This window comes from Eptatretus burgeri, chromosome 10 (genome assembly GCF_056783735.1).
Source record: "Eptatretus burgeri isolate ZD-2024b chromosome 10, Ebu_testis_v1, whole genome shotgun sequence".
Lineage (NCBI taxonomy): Eukaryota > Metazoa > Chordata > Myxini > Myxiniformes > Myxinidae > Eptatretus > Eptatretus burgeri.
In genome coordinates, this window is record NC_140970.1 from 26,734,878 (window position 1) to 26,757,141 (window position 22,264).

General features: G+C 44.9%; 1 protein-coding gene across 5 annotated transcripts in view; it reads right to left on the bottom strand.

Moving 5' to 3' along the window:
• The window catches only part of LOC147018129 (voltage-dependent L-type calcium channel subunit alpha-1D-like), a 140,881-nt gene that overhangs the window by 89,531 nt on the left and 29,086 nt on the right, over positions 1 to 22,264 (bottom strand). For 4 of the 5 annotated variants that reach the window (XM_085897487.1, XM_085897489.1, XM_085897490.1 and 1 more), the window contains 5 exons: positions 11,559 to 11,680; positions 11,252 to 11,404; positions 10,924 to 11,114; positions 6,176 to 6,279; positions 1,303 to 1,454 (listed from right to left, as the gene is read on the bottom strand). In XM_085897487.1, the coding sequence (XP_085753613.1) occupies positions 1,303 to 1,454; positions 6,176 to 6,279; positions 10,924 to 11,114; positions 11,252 to 11,404; positions 11,559 to 11,680 (722 nt within the window). The remainder of the gene's footprint in view (positions 1 to 1,302; positions 1,455 to 6,175; positions 6,280 to 10,923; positions 11,115 to 11,251; positions 11,405 to 11,558; positions 11,681 to 22,264) is intronic. The other variant, XM_085897488.1, reaches the window with a different exon arrangement.

A 22,264-nucleotide genomic window follows, 5' to 3' on the forward strand; every position in this document is an offset into this window, starting at 1 on the left:
TTCGCATCCGAGATAAGTTTGAAACAGATGGAACTGTGCATGACGTCCATAAGGAGCATTCAGGAAGACCACGGTCATCAACCACCCCCGCAGAGGAAAATCAATTGCTGGAAACCCTCCACCGATTCCCACGGAAATCTGTACGACAAATGGCTCGTGAGACAGGAATCCCAAAATCAAGCGCCCATCGCATTTTGAAGCAAATTAATTGGAAAAGTTGCATTCCAAAATTAATCCACGCTTTAAATGAAGACGATCCTGACTGAAGAACTGAATTTTGTGAGTGGTACCTAGGCAAATGCGAAGAAGATGCAGCATTTCCATCCAAAATTGTTTGGAGCGATGAGGCCAGCTTCAAGTTAAATGGCTCAATTAACCGACACAATTGCACCTACTGGACTCCTGAAAATCCGCATGTTGCTATGGAACACCATTTAAACTTACCAGGAGTTACTGTGTGGTGTGGGATATCAGCATTGGGCATCCTAGGGCCATTCTTTTTTTGACCAAACTGTCAGTGGGGATGTTTAATTAAACTTGCTGCAGGAATCCGTCGGTCCATGTGTCAAAGAGATATTTGGTGACGAAGATATTTACTTTCAGCAAGATGGAGCACCTCCCCGCTACCACCGTGATACAAGGGCCTATCTCGAAGCAACTTTTCCGAACAGATGGATTTGGGCGAAGAGGTAGTGTTGAATTCCCTGCGCGTTCCCCAGACCTCATTCCAATGGACTTCTTTTTTATGGGGATATCTCAAAGATAAGGTTTACGGCTCAAAACCAGCAACAGTCGATGAGCTGAAAGAGGAAATTCAAAGACAATGTCTTGCAGTTCAAAATGAAATGATTAGTAACGCTGTTGAATCCATTGGTCCACGTTATTGGCTGTGTTTGGAACGCGATGGTCATCAGTTTGAACATTTGTAAACATGCATTTATCCATTTATACATTTAACCATTAATATTGTTTCTAAGTCAATAAACAACACATTTATTATCATTTAAAGAGCGAGTGCATTTTTTGGGGAGACCCTGTATCTATGTGTGTGTGTATATATCTACACATACACATATCTACACAAACACATGATCTTAGTTTTCTATCTTCTTATGACACCTCTTTTTATGTGATGAAATTTCCTCATTTTCACTCCACATTCATCTGTTTGATAAACTTGAACATCTGGCTTATTCATTGAGGATTGAACAAACCATCAGCATTGCTCAATTGTGTCATTGCTTCATAATTCCGAGCTCATCATGAACACAGCAGAAAAAAATGCATTAATAAGTGTAGCACCATGATCTCCATCCTCCCTCTCTGGATCCAGGTCTTCAGCTTGTCGGATCCAGTCTAGGTATCCCCTGAGGTCTTCTTCCAGTTGCTGCTTTTCCCGGAGCTTTTGGAAGTCCCCTCTGGCCTTCGCTTTCTCACGCTCCTTGGAAAATTCTCTGAAAGAAAGGAAGTAAACCGTTTGCAGTAAATCATAACAGGGAAATTATAATTATGATCGAAGCAACTATGTAATGGATTCATAAATACACTTCTCAGAAAAAAAGGGTTTTCAACGTTTAAAATCTAATAACTATGACTTTTAATTTTATTCACACCAAGAAAATGTTTCAGGTGATCTCCACACTTAAGAAACAAAGAGCAGAGTATGATGTTGCCTTCACCTTTTGCGTCTCGTCACACTGAAATTTCATATCAAATAATGTGAGTAGTCATCTGATACCTGCCTGGCTTTGTATTTTCCAGCAAAGGAGGGTTAGATGGCATTTCATTAGTCATTATCCCACATAATAATAATGATGATGACAATAATAACCCTTGCTAAAATTCATGGACCGGTGTTTTTGCTTGTGTTTGTGTGTCGGGCGACTCCTCCTACAGTTCTGGCTCAATTACATCCAGACTTGCTACAGAGGATCAGCATGACCCCAATTAATGTATAGGGGTGTTTTTATCTTCGCCTGGTCTTGGGAGGGGACACAAATTCTCTATGTAAATGTGTACCGTGTAGCGCTGCCTTCAGATGGGGAAGGGTATTACAAGTCTTCACCATTTACAGTGCAGTATTCCTGTCCCCACGTTTTCCAGTGTGGTGAAGTGTTTTGAATTGTAAGCAGTACGTATGGTCTTGCTTCATGCACGTAACCCGAGTTATTTATTTTTGCCACAGTACATGCAGAGCTGTTACTTGCCTATACACCGCCCAAATAAAGGTATGCATCAGAAGAACGTGTAGCATGCTTGGAACAAGATCGCCCATAGGGCGGGTACTCTGCTCGTAATAATACTGTTGCGAATTCTGGCCCGCCTGGCGTGCGATCGGCCGCGTACCTCTAATGGCAGCCGCGTCGCCCACCGGACGGACAATTCAGTCGTGACCCTCCTGGAACTACCGCCAGGAGCTAGTCACGGGTGGGGGTTTAACCTCACCACAATCGTGCCAATTGCCCACCCGTGCAGGATAGGGTTGCTCGCCAAATTCGACCTACCTAAGTACCTGAGCGAGTAGTCGACCGGGCGATCGTACCTCGCCGCAGGTCGGCCTAGGACACGAACCGCTTAAGCGGTCCGTTCCGCGCTACAGTGATAACCGAGCGGAGTTATCGCCGACCTCGACGGATGTGATTCTGTTTACCGGCTGCTTACACCCCTCTACCAATTTCTTCCGTGATGCAAGATGACACTTCCAAAAGGGGAAATGGACGCAACGAACGGGAAACAGTTCAACAGGCACATTTATTCAAAACCACACGTATATACAGCCAACACAATGAATCATGCACGTATGTACAGTCAAAGCAAGCAGATAAAAGAATTACCACCGAATAAAGGGTTTTATTCACACACACAGTCACTTAAACAAGTCTACTTTACAAGATGGCGCCACCACATGCATTTATACAAAAAAGCAAAGAAAAGCCACCCCCAAAGACAAGGGTGGCAGACAGGTCCGTGGACCGAATGTGATGTGGAGCCTGGATGAACGGTCAGGCCCATGAGACCGAAAGGTCTTACCCGTGCCCTCGTGGCGCGACGGTGGGCAGGTCGCGACATCTACTCCCCCACGGTCTGGCGTGGCCGCGCCTGTCCTCGGGCACCCGGCTTGGTCGGTGAGCTCTCTCGGGCGTTCTCCACCCGGATGCGCAGGCTCGCGCCGCACAGCAGGCAGCACGGAACGGACGGGGTTGCCGGCGCTCTCTCAGCGCGGATGCTCGGTATGGGGGGAATTGCTGGTGCTCTCTCAGCACGTCGATGCTCTTTTAGCGAGTTGACACTCTCTCAGCGAGTTGACGCTCGAACGATCACCCTGGACCGCCTTGGCTCCGGCAAACTCTCCTGGCGCCAACCCACTGACACTTCTCTCGACACTGCCTCGAGCTCCGTAAAACCGACTGGTGCCGACCGACTCTCTGACACGGAGCTCCGTTCCGCTCGCCCTTTTATAGGGCCGGGGAAGCGAGAATCGACCCCTGACCCTTGACCTCCAACCCCGGCAAAGCGGACGTGGTAGAAATCACCAAAACACTCGCTCGACAGCGTGACTCCTGACCCCGGCAAAGCCGATGTGTGTAATTCACCGAAGCTTTGCCTGCCAGCGCGGCTTCGTCCCGGCCGAGCCGATGTGTGTAATTCACCGAAGCTTCACCTGCCAGTGTGGCATCGTCCTGGCCGAGCCAATGTGTGTAATTCACCGAAGCTTCGCCTGCCAGCGCGGATTCGACCCCGGCAAAGCAGAGGTGGTAGAAATCATCGGAGCGCTCGTCCTGACAGCGTGAAGATGGCGTTTTCTCCAGGATGGAGGTGAAGCGATGTTTGCGGGGAGGCGTTGTTGATTGTAGAAAAGGGTGAAGGTGGTGGTGGTTTGGTTGTGGTTGTTTGGGAACGATGTTGGTGGTGGCGATTTGGTTGTTGTGGGCGTCGTTTGAGAATGGCGGTGAAGCGATGTTTGCGGGGTGGAGTTGTGGAGGTAAAGAGGCGAAGGTGGTGGTGTTTGAGTTGTAGTTGTTTGGGAATGATGTTGGTGGTGGCGATTTGGTTGTTGGGGGATGATTGGTCCAAAATAATGTTAGAGAAAAGAAAAATGGCTATCTCAAAGCGTCGCAGCCCGGCGAACACGAATAAATCCTCTAAACAACCATGGGGAACTATCTGCACATAAACTTACCGGCATAACTAATCTAAGGACCTTTCTGGTGTTGTGCAAATTTCCACAGCCGTAACAATACTATAGGTATCCCTCAATATATAAACGCTTGGTTTATGTTTTTTTCACTATAACAAAACTGACTTTTTAATGGCATGTCTTTTGATTTACATTCACATTTTTCACCACACCGGAATTCAATACCATACAGTTCAGGAAATTTCACTATGAAAGACATTTCAAACAGTGCTGCACTCCTTTAGTGAGCCACGTCACAACCACAGTACATGTGTATGACGCATCTCATGCAGCACCAAGCATCAGTCGACCTTTGTTCACCATCTTGTGCCTCTCATTGTGAAGTGCTCTGTTATTTAAAATCGGCCATAATCTCGCTCATCTCTCAAGATGTCTGGCAAGAGACCTTCCTCAAGCTCAACTGCTACCCCAGAGAAACGTTCTCGCAAGACTATAACACTGGACATGAAGACGAGCGTAATAAAACATAATGGGAAGGACGAGAAATTCACCGGCATGACCAGTTCGTGGCGTGTACCCACCTCCACCTTTAAGGGTTAGGGATTTCCGATTTATTTATTTAGCCTGAAGTAGGATTTATTCATGCAAATATCTTTTTAATGCAGGTTTTTGTTGGTGTTATTAGTATTTTTTACTATTTAAAATAATGGGAAAAGAATTTTCTATCTATGCTTTTTCGGTTTACATTCTGTTCTCAATGAACATATCCCTTTCATAAATAAAAAGGATATCTGTGATAATAATAATAACTTCTTTTATTTTCTTTTTTTTTAATACACAATGTCGAGGCTCATATAAGAGCTAAAACACAGAACGTATAACAAGGGGAGCAGGAGACAAGAGGGGTGGGAGAGGGAAGCACAAAATAGTGGGGAACAGAGACATGAGATCTGTGGAAGGGAGAGGGATGGGGTACGGTACACAGGGTAAACAACATGGACACTACAGGAACTTTCAGGTTCTTACACGAGAGGGACTCTCAGGAAGGAAAGTTAGGAAATTGAAGGTGGGTTTGGGGTGGATTAATGGGGGTAGAAAAGATCGTGGTTTTGGGTGGGAGAAAGATAAGAGATGGTGGTGAACAGCTGTTTTGAAGACCTGGAGGGAAGAGTGGGATTGAAGAGAGTGTGGGAATTTATTCTAAATATGGAGGGAAAAGAAGAGGAATGAAAGAGTGAAGGTGAGCTGTGATTCATGATTTTGGTAGTTTTATCAGAAGGGGGTTGCTGGCGGACTTTGAGCGCCCTGCGGAAATATAGGAGGGGGGGGGAGAAAGCATAAACAGAGAAGGGGTGGTGAGGTTGGAGATGGAGAGGAGATGGTATAAGACAGAAAGACCACTGACCTGCCTGCAGTGAGAGTGAGAGACTCGAAAACTAGGCTTAATCGTGGGAGTTACCAATGATCGAAATGCCTTAGTTTCCACAGCATGAAGCTGAGAAAGGTGAGAGGCAGGAGCACCAGCCCAGAGGGGAGAGCAGTACTCCATCAGGCTGCAGACAAAAGCTTTGTATGTGGTCAGGAGCACAGGTGTGCCGAGGAATAGAAGGACTTTGCATGACAAAGGATGCCCAGTCGGTGACTGGCTTTCAAGGCTCGCTTGGAAATGTGGCTTTCCCAGGAAAGATCGTAGCAGATAAAGAGACCCAGAAGCTTGAATGAAAGGACTTCAAGAGGATTGTTGAGAAAGTAGATGGGGGATGGGGGGGGGGTTCCAGACGGTCCTTTCAGAGAGACATAGTGAGAGTGAGAGTTATTGACACATTTAAAATGTAAATTCTTAAGCATAAAAACTAAACCAAAAACTGAACATTTTTCTCATTGTACCTTCAGGAAATTCTTGTAAAATACAGTACATGCCTAATAAAATCAATAACTACTCCCTTTGAGAAACAGGAATGAAGTCAATTATAGGATTTCAAAATATCTTGATAATAACAGAAACTGATCACAGTCAGAGCAACATCTTTGGCATACCCACTGAGAACTCCCAGGATGAGGTTGAGAACAAAAAAGGAACCAAGGATGATGAGTGTCACAAAGTACAGCCAAGGCCATCTGTTTCCTATTGCATCATCAACCTGGATCAGACAGAAGTTAGCAAAAAACACGAGTCATCGAAAAAGTTAAACAATGCATTTTATCAACTTGAAGCAGATGAGAGTATGTAAACCGCTGTGGGAAGTGTGGTGCGACTGACTTTTCAAACATCAGCCCTTAGTCATAGCAGGAAAATCCATTGCTGAGTGATTGATTCTCATGGTAATACATACAATGTATTACCATGAGAATCAATCAGGAATCACATTAATATAGTGGTCCTATTACGTATTTGTTTATTGTTTTGGAAAGTGTTCACAGTGATCCTATCTCAGCTCATTGCCAAGCTAAAGCGTGTTCTTCGTTAAGAGTAGTGTGTTTTCCAGCCCAATCATCCTCTATTGACCAGGTTTCCATGCTCTGATTTATTATAATCACAGCTATGTGTTAAAATGACATCTGTGCATGTGCTTTGTTAAGCTGAGGCCTATTACACAGTATGGTTAAATGTGTTTTGAAAGTTACTGGAGTTCCATGGAGTGCAGGATCCTCCCCGTTATCTCAGATTGGAGTAAGACCAGTATGCGAGCCAAAACTTCTCTTGTATCTCGCCGCATCATCCACCAATGAGTTCATAAACTAGTTCAGGTCAGATTTGTATCTTCTCAACTCACAAGAATACTTGCTGACTTATCCATTCCAAATGAGGCAGAATTGCGACTCAAAACCTACTGGATTAATAATTATCTTTGGGCATGGTGAATGAGAAGATGGAGCTTGGTTCTCACTCAGGCTATTTCTGGTCCAAACTAGTTCAGAATTAGCAGTCAAGACGTTAGTAAATGCTTATACCTTTAGACATATGAATGCTGTCTTATATGGTGTTATCTTTCTCTCCATTGACTTCTTGGACACAGTTCCAAAATAAATTTTTGAATGCTTTAAGTAGTATGTAGCTGAGTTCTGCCAAATTTCCTCACTTAGCCAATCCAGATGACCTTGTCCTCTTTGCATCAGGCTTTAAAGGTCCAGTTTGACAGCTCAAACTTGACAGTCAATGTAGTCAAGCTCCACAACATCTTGATAAAGTGACAGTAGCAGAATAAACCACTAAATCACCATGGCAAGACAGTGGTGGAGCAGCTGACAGGCTATATCATTGACGATGACTTATTCAATCCTCCATAAGCAATGTGGTCAACACGAGAGATGAAAAATATTGTTCAGATTTGACATGACCTGAGAAATGCTGTTTAGAGGCAGAAACTAATGTTTAGGGTCACCAAGTTCTAGATCTTCTGGACCACTGTCATCTCAACTCTGAATTTTGGCTAGTGGAGAAATTGAACGTTTCTGAGGTTTCCAAACTGAATGTTTCTCTGAAGCTTTGTTTATGCTGAATTTTTCCTTTTATTTACAGAATCTATGGCTTGTAGAGGAGCTGCATACACAAATCACACATGTGCATAAGACAACACCAATGTCCACTTCAGACAAACACTGCCATTGAGCTTGGGTGAAGTGACCACTTCCCAGAGGACTCTGTGTGCCAGGCTACCAGTGACACAATCTCTTATGACCACTTTTCTCTCTGCCAACCAATTGTTGTTTTTTGTATATATTGTCGAGGCTCGTATGAGACCTAACACACAACGCACAACAATGGGGGCAGGAGACAAGAGGGGTGGGAGAGGGAAGGACAAAACAGTGGAGAACAGAGACATTAGGAGATCTGTAGAAGGGAGAGGGATGGGGTGGGGAACACGGGGTAAACAAGATGGACACCACAGGGACTTTCAGGACCTTACACAACAGGGAACTTTTGGGAAGGAAGGCAGGGAATTTGAAGGAGGTGGGTTTGGGGTGGATTTGCTGGCAGAGGGGTTGCTGGGAGACCTTGAGCACCATGCGGAAATATGGGGGAGACATATCGCAGATGGGGTGAGACCGGAGAGGAGACGGTAGAAGACAGAAAGACCACCGACCTGCCCACGGTGAGAGAGAGTGAGAGGCCCAAAGACTCAGCCTCACCACGGGAGATACCAATGACTGCGGGGACATCCACGGGGGTGGGGGGGGGGAGAACAAGGAAATTCCTCCTTATAAAATGCCCTGCTGAGTGCGGTACGAAAGGCGATGCCATTGTCGTGGCATCGATGGTACACAAGAGTGCCCCAGGAAGTGACAGCATTTCCACCAAGCTCAGTGGCTGTGTCTATCTCATCTAACAGTTGTGTTGTGTCTCGTGTGTGTGTGTGTGTGTGTTGTGTTGTGTTGTGTTGTGTTGTGTTGTGTTGTGTTGTGTTGTGTTGTGTTGTGTTGTGTTGTGTTGTGTTGTGTTGTGTTGTGTTGTGTTGTGTTGTGTTGTGTTGTGTTGCGGTGTGTGTGTGTGTGTGTGTGTGTGTGTGTGTGTGTGTGTGTGTGTGTGTGTGTGTGCGCACGCGCACATGCACTCCACCAATGACCCTTAGATCCTGTGAAAAAAAAAAACACCAGATATCCTATGGGAAGATTTAAGACCTACTGGCTAGATCTGCTTCCCAAGGCCTAAGAGTCAGGAAGGTAAAACTTGTAGAAGGTAGCATTTTATTAAATTCATAGATCTTCTGCACCCCAAAGCTATCAATCAAATGCCTGTATAAGGTCACATAACTGTATGGAGAAAGGCAAACAGATGTTTTACTGACGAGCAGAAGTGAGTTGTTGTTGGTAACCATGATGAAAAAAATACCCATGGGGTTGATGCAAAACAGATACTAAGTATCTCAGGCGATCACTTGAACTGATATTCCAATCTTAAAGTGGAAAACAGGGTTCAAAAATTTATTTGAAGGTAAGTACCACAAAATCAGGAGGACATAAGGGTAGGTATTTCAGCAACCACAAAAGGATACTGAGATAGAGACTGGTAGAGTCTTGTCTAGGGGAGCATAAGGAAAACACAGATGGTTGAATGGATCTGCTGTGACAGTTTTGGAAATGAAACGATTTTATATTTCAAGAAACCGGCTGGCTGGGAATGGCTCGGGCACAATCTCTTCGAGACTTCTGCATCGCAAAAGTAAAATCCAAATTTGTGAGATGTAAGAATGAACATGTCAGCTACCAAGCATAACTCCTGTCATAGTGATGTACCATCTTCCCTTGATGCTTATGTTCAAATGTTAAGTATTGATCATCAGTACTTTTCAATCACATCAAAAAGTTCCGATCTCCAAAACTCGAACTCTCCATTGTAATAAGTCCAACCCATTCCACATGACCAGTGACACTTCCTCATTTTCTGGACCATGTGATTCACATAGCGTAATTTACTCGAGTAAACAACGAAAATTCTAAGAGTAAGTCGTCTTGTAAAACGTGCAGTGAGTGTGAACTCGAGGCTAGATAGAGTAAGGTTGTAAAATGTCTGACCTTTTGTAAGATGAGGCCAGATGAGGAATTGGATGTTTCACAGCCACATGGAAGTACATCGTTGCTCGTTGGCATGATCACCATCTGTCTGGTCGGTGTATGCAAGCCATGTTGGCAAGATGTGCTGTTTGGCCCACAAAAGGTGATGGACTGTTATTTTTATTGGGGCCACCCCATGGGCAGGACGACCCAGAGGATGGACCTCCCTCAAGGAGCAGGCGGACAATCACGGGACCCGCTGCTTATGGAGGCAGTCCCAGAGTGTAGGTGGGAATTCATTGCGCTTTGCGCAGAGAGTTGCAGCTGAACCTTAAGGTAATAAGGATCTCTCACCTCACCTCTGCTTAGCCACCATATTTTCTACTTCTGGTCTTCCACCACAATGCTCCAGCCATACGGAATGTCCCAAGGAGCACTTTGCCTGTGCTTCAACGAATTGCATCTACCAATCACTTTGTGCCATCCAAGATCTTGTTTGTCCCATTGTTCTTCGTTGTGCAAATCAGAATTATTGGCGCCTTCGCGGGGTATATTTATTTATTCATTGTACATAAGTTTGCGTGCCCCCTCATCCCTATCTGTGTCTGTTGACTGCTTAGTCCGGACTGTTTATGATCGCATCTCATTTACTCTTTCCCTGTATTTTTGGAATAAATCTCATTATAATTATGAGACATCTTCCTGCCTGTTGCCACTTGTGTGCGTTCTGCCACCAGGATCGGTTTCTATTGAATGGTCCTTGGGGAACAGTAACCATAAGTTAGAATAACTGAATGCAGAACATAGCACCATTTGGGAAATCCACGAAGGCATTCAGAAGACCTCCGGCGCAGAAGTAAACAAGTTAGTGAACCTCAGATGCAGCAGTATTGATCATCAGTACTTTTCACTCTCATCAAAAAGTTCCTATCTCCTAAACTCGATATCTTCATTACAATAAGTCTGACCCATTCCACATGACTTCAGTGACAGTTTCTCATTTTCTGGAAACATGCTTCGTGAAATTGTATCTGGATACTTTGGACAAGCCGTCTTCAAACTGTACACAAACACTATTTATTGACCAAGTGTCCTTGCCAATGTGGGCATGGCTTCGTGAAAATATCAGACCTATGAACTCATCTACAGAAATTTGGACTGTGGCTGAAGCCATAAGAAGAATGTCCTTACATGGACCTCCAAAAAGGGAAACTAACATTCATCATGAGTGTCACATTGTTTTACTATGATTAGTGCAATTAGTTAAATCAATAAATAAATAAGCCCCTCACCCAATAGAGCACCTCGGTCCAGCCTTCAAGGGTGATGCACTGGAAGACTGTGAGCATGGCGAAACCAAAATTGTCAAAGTTGGTGATTCCATGGTTTGGCCCTTCCCAACCTTCACGGCATTCTGTGGTGTTGCCTGGACAAACACGACCTGCTACTCCACATGGTGCTGGATCCTCATCTGAAAATACATCTGAAAACATGCACCCTAATTATTTTGATGACTAATACAATTATTATTGAAAGCAAGCCTTAGGAATAGGTACATTGTCCCGACTGAATGCTATCCCACTATGGTCCAATCTCTGTCAAGCAATCTTTCCAACATACCTGTGCCAACAATGTAACAGGTCTTGTGCATCTTCGATATGAAGAGTTCAAGGCCAATAATGGCAAAGATGAGAATGAAGAAGAGGACAAGGAGGCCCGTATGCAACAATGGAACCATCGCCTTGATGATGGAGTTAAGCACCACCTGAAGGCCTGAGCAACCAAGTTACTCCAAGTATGAACAAAAGCAATGTCTCAATTGTGGCGAACAAGTGTGTTGTAAAATGCAGGTGCCTATGAGGGAAGGTGTAGGCAAATGATTTAAGCTATAGTGTGGGTGAGATAGGCTCGGAGCAAATAAACTTACTTGGCACGCCGGATACGAGCCGCAGAGGCCTCAAGACACGAAATGCCCGAAGAGCTTTCACATCGAAAGCGCTTCCTTTGCTGCCGGTGCTTGCCACTTTCTCCAGAATTATACTGCAAACCCTGTGGGTCCATATTGTAATTGAAAAATGTGGGTTGAGTAAATGCAAGGACAATCCAGGTTGATCATCGATAGGCATCAATTTTACATCGAGGCTTACATTGTAGTCTTCACATTTGCAAACAGCTCTGGAATTAATAAATGAAAGTTATTGTTCATGGCTGCCATTGTAGATGAGGAACCTTGATCGGAATTGAGTTTATGACAACCAATTATTATTATTTTCTTAAATTAGCTGATGGACCTACAAATACTTTGTAATATATGCGAGTCATCCCAATGAATGCAGTATGTGTACTCCATGCCCTTTGTTATTTCTATAATAGTATAATATTATAATATATAATAGTATAATATAATAATATAATATTCTATATAATAGAATAAATAAAATTACATGTTAAATTAAATAATACAAATGATAATGGAGAAAGGATAATGATGGGGCAGAAGGGCATGATAGGAAAAATAAGGACAGACTTCAAAAACATACTGGAATTGAAAAACATAAGGTGAAGGCGAATAATTCTTATTTTACCTCTTTACCCTGAATAAAAAGGACGCTGATCACGACAAGACTCCAGAATACAATACTGTGTACCGTTTTTTGGAGCAGAAAATTTACAGAAGGCATTTTCGCTTTGGAAAACGGATCAATGATAAGCTTATGATTCGTGAATCGGGAAGTAGGCCTGGTGTTGGCTTAATGGTCAAGGTTCAGTTCCGGGTTTTGAGACGACGGCTGGTTCTCTCAGGGGTCTCTGCCGAGTTAAGTTTCCGGTCGTTATTTGTTGCATTTTTACTTTATTTTGTTACCTCCATGTTTACTGTGTGTTCGTAGTTCGGTTTTGTTTCAAAATTTGTGCTATTTTATGAGTTTTTGTCGATCTTGTCATATCAGTCATGTCAAGTCAGGTCAGATTAGATCTGTGACTTGCTACAGGTACCATGTAAACCTGTACTAACCTGTTCCATGGTCGGGTTGTCGGCGACTAAACCGTCTCCCCCACCAAGTTTCTTGGTGAGGAGTGTGTATGTTATGGACACCCAGCAGGATGAAGAACAAAACCTGTCAAAGGGCGGATGTCCTCCCGCAGTTAGGCTACTTTTTATTACGAGGTTGGTGGCCACCGTAAAACCCTTCATTCTCTCAAGTGACACTCGATACCATTGACCAGAGTTGCAGGGCCAGGCTGTTTGGCAGTGTGGAAGAAAATAATTATATTAATGTACTCTAAATTGTAATTGTGCTGGTGTTTTATAAATGCAATTTTCTGCTACAAGTCGAATTGGCTGTCAGTGTTCCTTCCCTTTAGCCAAGAGTCTTTTTCCATAAACGTTGATAAAAGGATTGTCTTGCTCTGGAACAAAGTGACCTTTTCTGATAACACCAAGGTTGTTATGATTAATTTTGCTTTTCACCTAGAAGACACGTATTGCATTTTGGAGTTCTTTGTTTAAGGCTTAGCAGCCCCCACCACTCTCCCATGAAAAGCATATAAATACCAGAAATTGTAATCTTGCTTTAGTGCAAGCACCCTGAGGATGTATACCATCTCAGTGGCTTGTACTCCTTGGCACTGGCCAAGTACCAAGTACAATAAAACTCTCTGATGTAATGTACTTTCACGTTGTGGAAAGTGAATTAATCGGGTCGGTTAACTAAAAAGTAAGAATAAATAAAATAGAACCAAATAAAGTTCCACAATAAATGGGGGCTCTCAAGTTCATTGTGAGAGAGACTTGAGAATAAACTGGTGGATGCCGACATCTGAGTTTTTGAACTCACAAGCGGAGAATAAAATTAAACCTGAAGGAGAGTGCTCTTGTTGTGGTTCAGTCATTTTGCTCTGCGTGTCTTTCACTTTTGTAACGAGATTTACACTGAGTCGGCTAAACGTTAAACCCTCACAAGTTAAATCAGATTCCACAACAACTGAAGAATTCTACAACGATCACAACGAAACCTCAGAAGACAACATCAAGCCGAAAATTCCACAACAGCAGAGCTGAGCTGTTCAGGGAGCTGAGGCGTAAAACTGGGCATGCACTAAGGGTGGACAAGGAGGCCTATGTGCGAGGAATCCGTGAAGTGGTAGAGCATCACCTGTGGTCAAGTGATTCTCGTCCTGCTTACAGGGGAATTCACGCATTGCATTCCTCCAAGCCCATCCCTCGGTGTACTGCAGTTAGAGCAGAGGGTGGTAGGCTCTTGACAGAGGAGTCTGAAGTGAAGGCCCACTGGGCCGGTTACTTTGAGCGGCTGTACCAGGCTGATCCACCAGCTAACAAGTTGGATGTCAGGGGTGTTACAATCCCTATTGCTGACCCTCCAATCAACTGTGGTCATCTTCATATGTGGAAAGACAGGCTGCGGTGAACCAATTGAAATGGGGTAAATAAAAGCTCCTGGGATCTGTGGCATCAATGTTAAACTTCTCAATGCTGATAGAAATGCTGTACTCATGTCATTGCATGCAGTTCTTTGCTCTGCCTGGAACACAGGCATCATCCCAACTGACTGGAAGAGGGGCCTGATTGTCCCTCTTTAGAAAGGGAAGGGTGATCGCCAAGACTGCAACAACTACCGAAGGGTGATGCTGCTCTTAGTGCCAGGCAAGGTCTTTGTGAGGATAATTATTGATAGGGTTCGCCACCATCTGCTTGAGCACCAGCGTCCAGAGCAGTCAGGCTTTTCACCAAAGAGGTCAACAATTGACCGTATCCTTGCTCTTCGGGTCCTCACCAAACACAGACGAGAGTTTCGGCAGGGGCTGCTTGCAGCCTATGTTGATCTCTCTAAAGCATTTGATTCAGTTAATTGGGATGCCCTCTGGAGGATTCTTGGTCTTTGTGGGGTGCCACCAAAACTGATCAATCTGATGTCTGAACTCTACCCTGGTACTTAGAGTGCTGTGAGATGTGGTGATACCATCTCTGACTTATTTCCAGTTTTTACTGGAGTTCCTCAGGGGTGTGTACTGGCCCCCACACTTTTCAGCACTTGTATGGACTGGATTCTGTGGAGGATGTCAGAGAGATCAAGCTGCGGTGCATCGTTTGGGAATGTCAAGATCTTTGACCTTGATTTCACAGATGATGCAGTCATCTTTGCGGAGACTCAAGATATCCTTTTGGGGGCCCTCAAGGTGCTGAATGAGGAGTCGGAGCTGCTGGGATTACGGGTTTCCTGGGTCAAAACTAAGATCCAGGCTTTCATTGACATATTGGATGCTGCTATCCTGTCTATACCTGTTTGTGGCGAGGATGTTGAGGTCACGGAGAGATTCACTTACCTTGGCAGTGATATTCATGTCTCTGCTGGCTGTGAGCCAGAGGTCAATAGACGTATGGGTCGGTCCTGGGGAGTCATGGATTCACTGGATCATGGGGTGTGGCGTTGCCGGTACCTGTGCGGGAGGACCAAAGTCCAAGCCTTCAGGGCCTTGGTGCTTCCATTCTTGCTCTATGGATGTAAGACTTGGACTCTGACCAGGGATCTGAGATGGAGACTTAATTCCTTTGGTACCAGGTCTCTTCGGAGAATCATTGGCTATTGCTGGTCAGACTTTTCGTCCAACGAGCAGTTGCTGAGAGAGACTCAAATGAGATTTCTTACCTGCATAGTCCATGAGTGTCAGCAGTGGCTGTATGGACATGTGGCTCGTTTTCATAACGCTGATCCTGCTCATTAGATTCTCTCAGCGAGGGAGCCTCATGAGTGGAGGAAGCCAATGGGCCGACCACGTTCCTCGTTGTTTCAGCAGGTTAATCGGCATCTCAAGGAGATGGGGTTGGGCCAGGCATCTGCCTGCAGGATGACCAGATGGAAGCCCCTGGAGTACCGGCAGAAAGTGGACGCAGCGACGCGATGCTCCAGCGCATGCTCCCATACCTGACACGACGTTGTCATATCGGTTGTTTCTGAGGCCTACCCATCTTTCCCGTCTCGGTGCACGAATAATTATGTTCATATTTTCTCCCTATTACCACCAGTTCTTATTTTCTCCACTTTTCCCACCACCCCCTTCTATCCCCCCCCCCCAACAACACTGTCTGTTTGGTGTCTTAAAATTTAAAAAAATATATAACAACAAAAAACAAACCCTTTTTCCCTCCATACCTTTTCCCCACGTATCCTTGAGTACCCACTCTTCTTCCTCCTTCTGCCATCATACCATCTTCCTTCTATTTGAGCCGACCGACTTTCATCATATAACTTAACCATTTCCTTCTGCAACCTTCCATTCCCTAATCTTACCTAATCCTCAAAAATCCATCAAAAACAAAAATTCTTTATATCCTTTCAAACTATACACCTCACACAACCACATGTTTCTCTACCCCACATGTTTCTCTACAACCACATGTTTCTTACTTCTTCCTGTTACAATTCATCGACCCACCAGTTTCTCCAAAACCAAAAAAAAAAAATCACTTCTAACGATACACCTCCCATATCCACGTTTCTGTTGGAATTGTTTCTACCCTCTGCGTTTGCCGATCCAAATTCACCATTCCATCCATCCATCCATCCATCCATCCATTGGGACCATACTGTGAGCAGTGTTGGCGCTGTCTCAGCTGTCTCCTTGGCTGTTGGGCACAATCCTGGACGGGTCTTCACTCTGACACAGAATACTCATTTTGCTGACTTCAGAAGGATGACAGGCTGAGAGTCAACCTCACCTGGTATTAATTCAACAGCTAAGCAGGATTTGAACTCTGGGCCTAAGGATCCCAAGTCCACCACTCCAGCCATTAAGCCAACACCAGGCATTAAATTCACCATTCATCATTCATCTCACGATTTTTCTTCAACCTTTCCAATGCATGTTCGTGTTCCATCAATCGTCCTTTTTTTTCCAACTTCAGTGCCAATTCACCCCATCCACTAAAAATCTACCAACTCCGAACTCCTCACCTGTTATCCCCTCTCCTTACCCCTCCCACCGTGCCCCTCATTCGACCTCCACTCTTCGCACCTCTTCACTGTCTGATGCTTCAGTATCAGCTCCCTCTCTGTTATCCCAGTGTGTGGTGCTCTAACATCTGTGGGCTCCATTCTAACCAAACAGATATCTCCCTCTCTCAATTAGTACACTTGTCAACACCACAAACATGCTCCTTCTTTCCTCTCATCTCACCTCCTCCTCTTCCCAACCCATCAAATCTTGTACCTCCCCTGCCCACTCCCTTCTTCACCATACCACTACCAAGACTCATCTTTCCCCTCTCCCCACCTCTCCCATCGCCCGGCTGCAGCTTGGCCGTGCGTGCTCTTATCGTCTCCCCTCCCTCACAAAACTCCCCTCCTCACCCTTCTCCCTCCAATCTCCCCCCTCACTCCACCTTCTCAAAGTTGCCCCCCCTCACATCAACAAAGCTCTCTCCTTCCCGACCCTTTCTCCTCCATCTCATCACTCGACCTCCTCCAATCTTCAACTGCCTTCTTCCCCTCTCTCTTATTACTCCCCACTGTACCTCAACCCAGCAGCACAGAGCCTTTTCTCCTCCTCGTCCAGCCCTCTCCCCTAGCTCTTCTGCAATCCCTCACACTCTTTCAACAACTATCCTTACCTTCCCCCCTCCTCCTACCCTCCCCTCCCCTCCCCCGCATCCAGAGCCTCCTTCCCTCCCTCTTCTACAGAATGTACCTCAAACATCCGGAGCCTTCATGCAAGCCTGACGGATCTTTCCATACAGGTTGCCACTGACAAACCAGACATCATCTGCTTAACAGAAACTTCCTCCTTCAAGACGTCTCAAACTCCCTAATATCTCTCCCTGGTTACTCTCTCCTCCGGTATGACAGACCTGAGCCTCGTCCTGGTGGAGGAGTTGCTCTCTTCATCAAAGACTCTATTCCCCACTCTCCATGCACTGCCCTCACTCCCCCACACCCCCAGGAACACATTTGGCTATGGCTTCCACTCCACTCCCTTCTCATGGTTATATGTGTTCTGTACCGTCCACCAAACAGTGATGACTCCATTTACACCTCTCTTGCCGAAAACATGGACCAACTTCTATCCTCTCATTCCAACTCTCTCTTCCTCATATGTGGTGACTTCAATTGCCATCATGCCAGTTGGCTTGGTGTGGATACCTCTCTCACCCATCATGGCATTTCAGCAAAAGACTTCTGTGACTCATTGGGACTGACTCAATCGGTCAACTTCCTGACCTGGATCTCAACCAACGGTACTCCATCTCTTCTGGATCTGATTTTGACTAATTTCTCTGAAAATATCTGCTGTTCTTCCTCCGCTCAAATCGGTTCATCTGATCACATGCTTGTCAAAGTAGACATCTCTCTGGCTGTGATAAGAGAACCAGCTCAGCGCCGTCAAGTCTGGCGTTTCACTCAGGCTGACTGGCAGGGTCTTGAAACAGCCATTAAACCTCTCGACTAGTCTCCTATCTCCACTTTCTCCAACATCAACTTGTCCATGAAATTCTTTCAAAGAAACTTGCTCTCCCTCATGCACAGATTTATCCCCTCTCGTCTTCAGTTGTCCTACCCTTCCTCCCGCCCATGGTACAATGAAGCTTGTGGTAAAGCAGTTGTCCTAAAATAACTTGCCTTTGCCTCATGGAAAGCAAATCCAACTGAGGATAATCTCAGTTCCTTCCATAAAGCTTTGAACAAGTGTGTATCTACCCTCAGGAGAGTCAGGAAACAATATCTTTCTAATCTCAAGTCTGAACTCTCAAACCTGTCTCCCTCCTCCAAATCCTGGTGGCATCTAATCAAATCTGTTTCTGGTGTATGTTCCCACTCCATCTCCTCCCTTTATTACCTCAAATGGCTGCACAGCTGATACCGCACGTGAAAAGGCTGAATGCCTAAACTCTGTGTTTGCTTCTAAATCTTGTGTCCGAAACCCATCACTTTCTGTCCCCACCTTACCCAGTCGCACCCAACTGTGCCTAGACTCTGTGTCCTTTTCTTCTGACAAGGTGGAGAGCATGCTGTCAAACTTCGACTCAGATTCTGCAGCCGGTCCAGACGGCATCAGCCCAAGTGTCTGAAAAAACTTCTCTTCTGCTCTTGGTCACCCTCTCTCTCTCTCTGTTCTATTCATCCTCTCATTTGCTCAAGGTCATCTGCCATCTACCATCTGCTTGGAAATCAGCAAACATTACTGCTCTGCATAAAAAGGTGCAAAAACAGATCCCTGCAACTACAGACCAATCAGCCTTCTCCCAATCATTAGCAAGGTTATGGAATCCATCATCACTTCAGACATGAAATCCTTCCTCTTCTCCAATGGGATGATTATCTGATCATCAATTTGAATTCAGACCAGGTCACTCCACCCTGGATATGCTGCTTCTACTCTCCCAACAATAGATGGAGGTCCTCAATGCCAGACATAAAATCAGCCATATCCCTGGACATATCATGTGCTTTCAATACGGTCTGGCACCCTGCCCTGCTCACCAAATTCTCTTCCTATGGTATCCAAAGCCATCTCCACTCATGGCTCGCAGACTTCCTCTCCTGTCACAGTCAACGTGTGGCCCTAAATGTAGTTTTCTCATCCCCTCTTCCTGTCCAGGCTGGAGTTCCTCATGGTAGCGTTCTGGGCCCTGTTCTTTTTCTGGTTTTCATCAATGATCTCTCCGACTCTCTGGAAAATCCTCTTTATCTCTTTGCTGATGACTCCACCCTCTGCTGTCCCATCTGTCATCCCTCAGACCAGCAAGCAGCAGCTTCTGCACTCTCTGCAGATCTGGGTAAAATCACAAACTGGGCCAACATGTGGAACATGTCTTTCAATCCTGACAAGTTATACAACAGCAATGACCGTTTAAGGCTCCAGCTTTGATGAAGTTGACTACCTTGATAGCCAGGTTCATGACATCCCTCATTTCAGCAGGTATAGTTCTGGATGCTAAGGCTTCAGGATGAAGGATGCAGTGCGTACCTATAGCAGATGGACTTTTTTCTTTCACTCTTGTTATGAAACCAGATTGCAAACCAAGCATGGCCGGAGCTCCATCAGTACATACCCCTAACCAGCGAGTCCCACGAAAGTTGATTTTCCTGGAAGAAGTTTGATACCACTTGAAAAATATCTGTTGCTGTTGTATAAAATTTTCCATGGGATGACAGAAGAGCATTTCCTCTTTGACACTATTGCCTGAAACAAAACGAGCATACATCAGTCGTTTCGTCCAACTGGATGGCAAATACAGGAGAAGCGCTTACTTGGTAGAGAACTTGATCATTAATGTCTTGAGACATTTCATCGATCCTTCCCTTGACGGTATCGTTTGAGAGAGAAATTTGGGAAAGCTTGTTTGCACCATCCTTCCCCAGAACAAGCTCTGCTGCACACAGTGCACTTGGTTTTATGAGAGTCCCTCCGATGTTATGGCTCTTTTTGCTCTTTGCCATCAACATGGCGATCTCATAGGAAGCCTCAACAACCTTTGAAGTCTGTTGCCGAAATGCTCCACTGCTGTCCATCTAACCTTGCTTCAAGGACTGCCTTTTTGTTTCAAAGAATGCCTTGGGTTTGGCAGCAAGAGTGGGATGCATTGTCTTCAATTGGTGTTCCAAGCGTGTGGGCCGCATTCCATCATTGCTCAGTCTTGTAGCATATTACGCACTGGGTGTCACCAGTGCAGAGTACTTCTGTGTCACCCTTTTGGAGGGACACAAATCCAAATCGAATATATTCGTCAAGATACTTCCACTTTTTTGCACTCATTGCGAATGATTTAGTTTGAAATGGGTACTGCAAACCTGTGGGAAATTTTTTTTTATATTAAAATTAAAATAAAATATAAATTATAATACTAAATTTAAATAAATGTTAAATTTTAAAATTAATTTTAATACAGAAAATGGTCGGCCTCGGGGTGAATAGAAAACCAAAATTATTAAAGGCAATACTTTTGTTTTTTTATGTTCATCATGATATTATGCAAACACTTGTTAAGAGAATTCCTAAAGTAATGAGAGAAATTCCTACTTTTTTTCTCCGGGCTCACGCCCCCTCTAGAAATTACTCACACCCCACCCCCCCCCCCCCCCAGGTTTAGAGCCAATGCTCTGGAATCTCTTATCCTTTTTGTGTGATCTGCTTTCATTATTATCCTCCAGTCACTTCAACATCGATACATACAAAAAAATAACATTCACATCTCACATCTACGGACTGTGTTCGGCCCGCGGTGGCATGCGGTCCCGCGAGTGGTGCCTCGCTGGTTGAAAATGTTGTGCAATTTCATTTTTAGACAACATCACTAACTTTTTTTTGTGTGATCTGCTTTCATTATCTACCCGTCACTTCGACATTGCTACATTAAAAAAATAAAAAACTCCATCGACCTCGTGTTCAGAGTCCCTCCATGTTGGTTCAAGCTGTGAAAAGCATAAACCGACATTTTGTGTTCTCTCTGGATTGTTATGTTTTTGAATTGAATTTGGTTAATTTTGCACTTGAATTCCACATTTAAACAACATTGTCATGTCCAGGTCAGTTAACACCAACGCTGAACAGATGAGTCAAACTGGCTTTTTACTCTCTCAGACAATGTTCCGAATTATGGCGGACAATGTGCGCGAGGGTCATGAAGAGAAACACGAGAACATAAAAGCTTTTAAAACCAACGGGTTTATTCCTGAAACCACAATAAAAATAACCAGGGATGATTGACCGGCGGAGGGATACGGCGTCGGGTAGTGATGGGGAAGAAAGGGTAAAACAAAATTGATAATAAATAATTTTGTACAATGTGAATAAAACACTATGGGCGCGACACACCAGACTCAGTCACTGACGGGGAAAAGGGACAAAAACCGGGGGACTCAGCTCTGATGGCAGTGAGGACGAGCAGGCGATGAGAGGACTATGGGTTTCCTCTGCTTGCTAACTGCCGGCAGGTAGCAGGCAGACAAAACCGGGCACAGGGAAAAGAAAAGAGGCGGAGGTAGGCAAGCAAGATGACCTCAACACTCTCCTCACAACTTGACGGTCCTCTTTTTTTCTTCAGAATCGGTTCTCCATGTACGTGAACCCATCAGACTCGCACAATCCCTTTTGTGACTCAAAACTCTTTCTCGTCTTTTACCTTAGAGTCCACGTTCCCTCTCTGACACACACCCAACAGTCCCCCGATCAGGCTCTTCCCACTGGACAACAAAAAACACCGCCCCCCCCTCGAGGTGATCCAAGTTCCGCCCCTTGGGAGGAGACGAACGTTCCTACCCTCCCTCTCATGCAGAGTCTCCCGGTGCCCCCCGATAGAGGTTGACAGAGGTTATATGGCGCAATTTCCTTAACTATAACCACGCACTACCCCCTGTATGGTGCACATTCAAACTGAGACAATTATTAAGCTAACGTTTCCTTACTTATTACGTCGATATTGACCAACTACTCGTACATGGACCATGATACGCTACACATTCCTAACTGCTCTATGGTAATATCTACCCCCCTACAAACAGAACAATAGTTAAAGATAAGCCTTTGTGGTTCTCCTTTTCGTGTACTATATTCGTGCAGAACTTTGTACGGAACTGAGAACAGGCCACGTTTGCCACGCAGGAGTGGAGGCTACTCAAC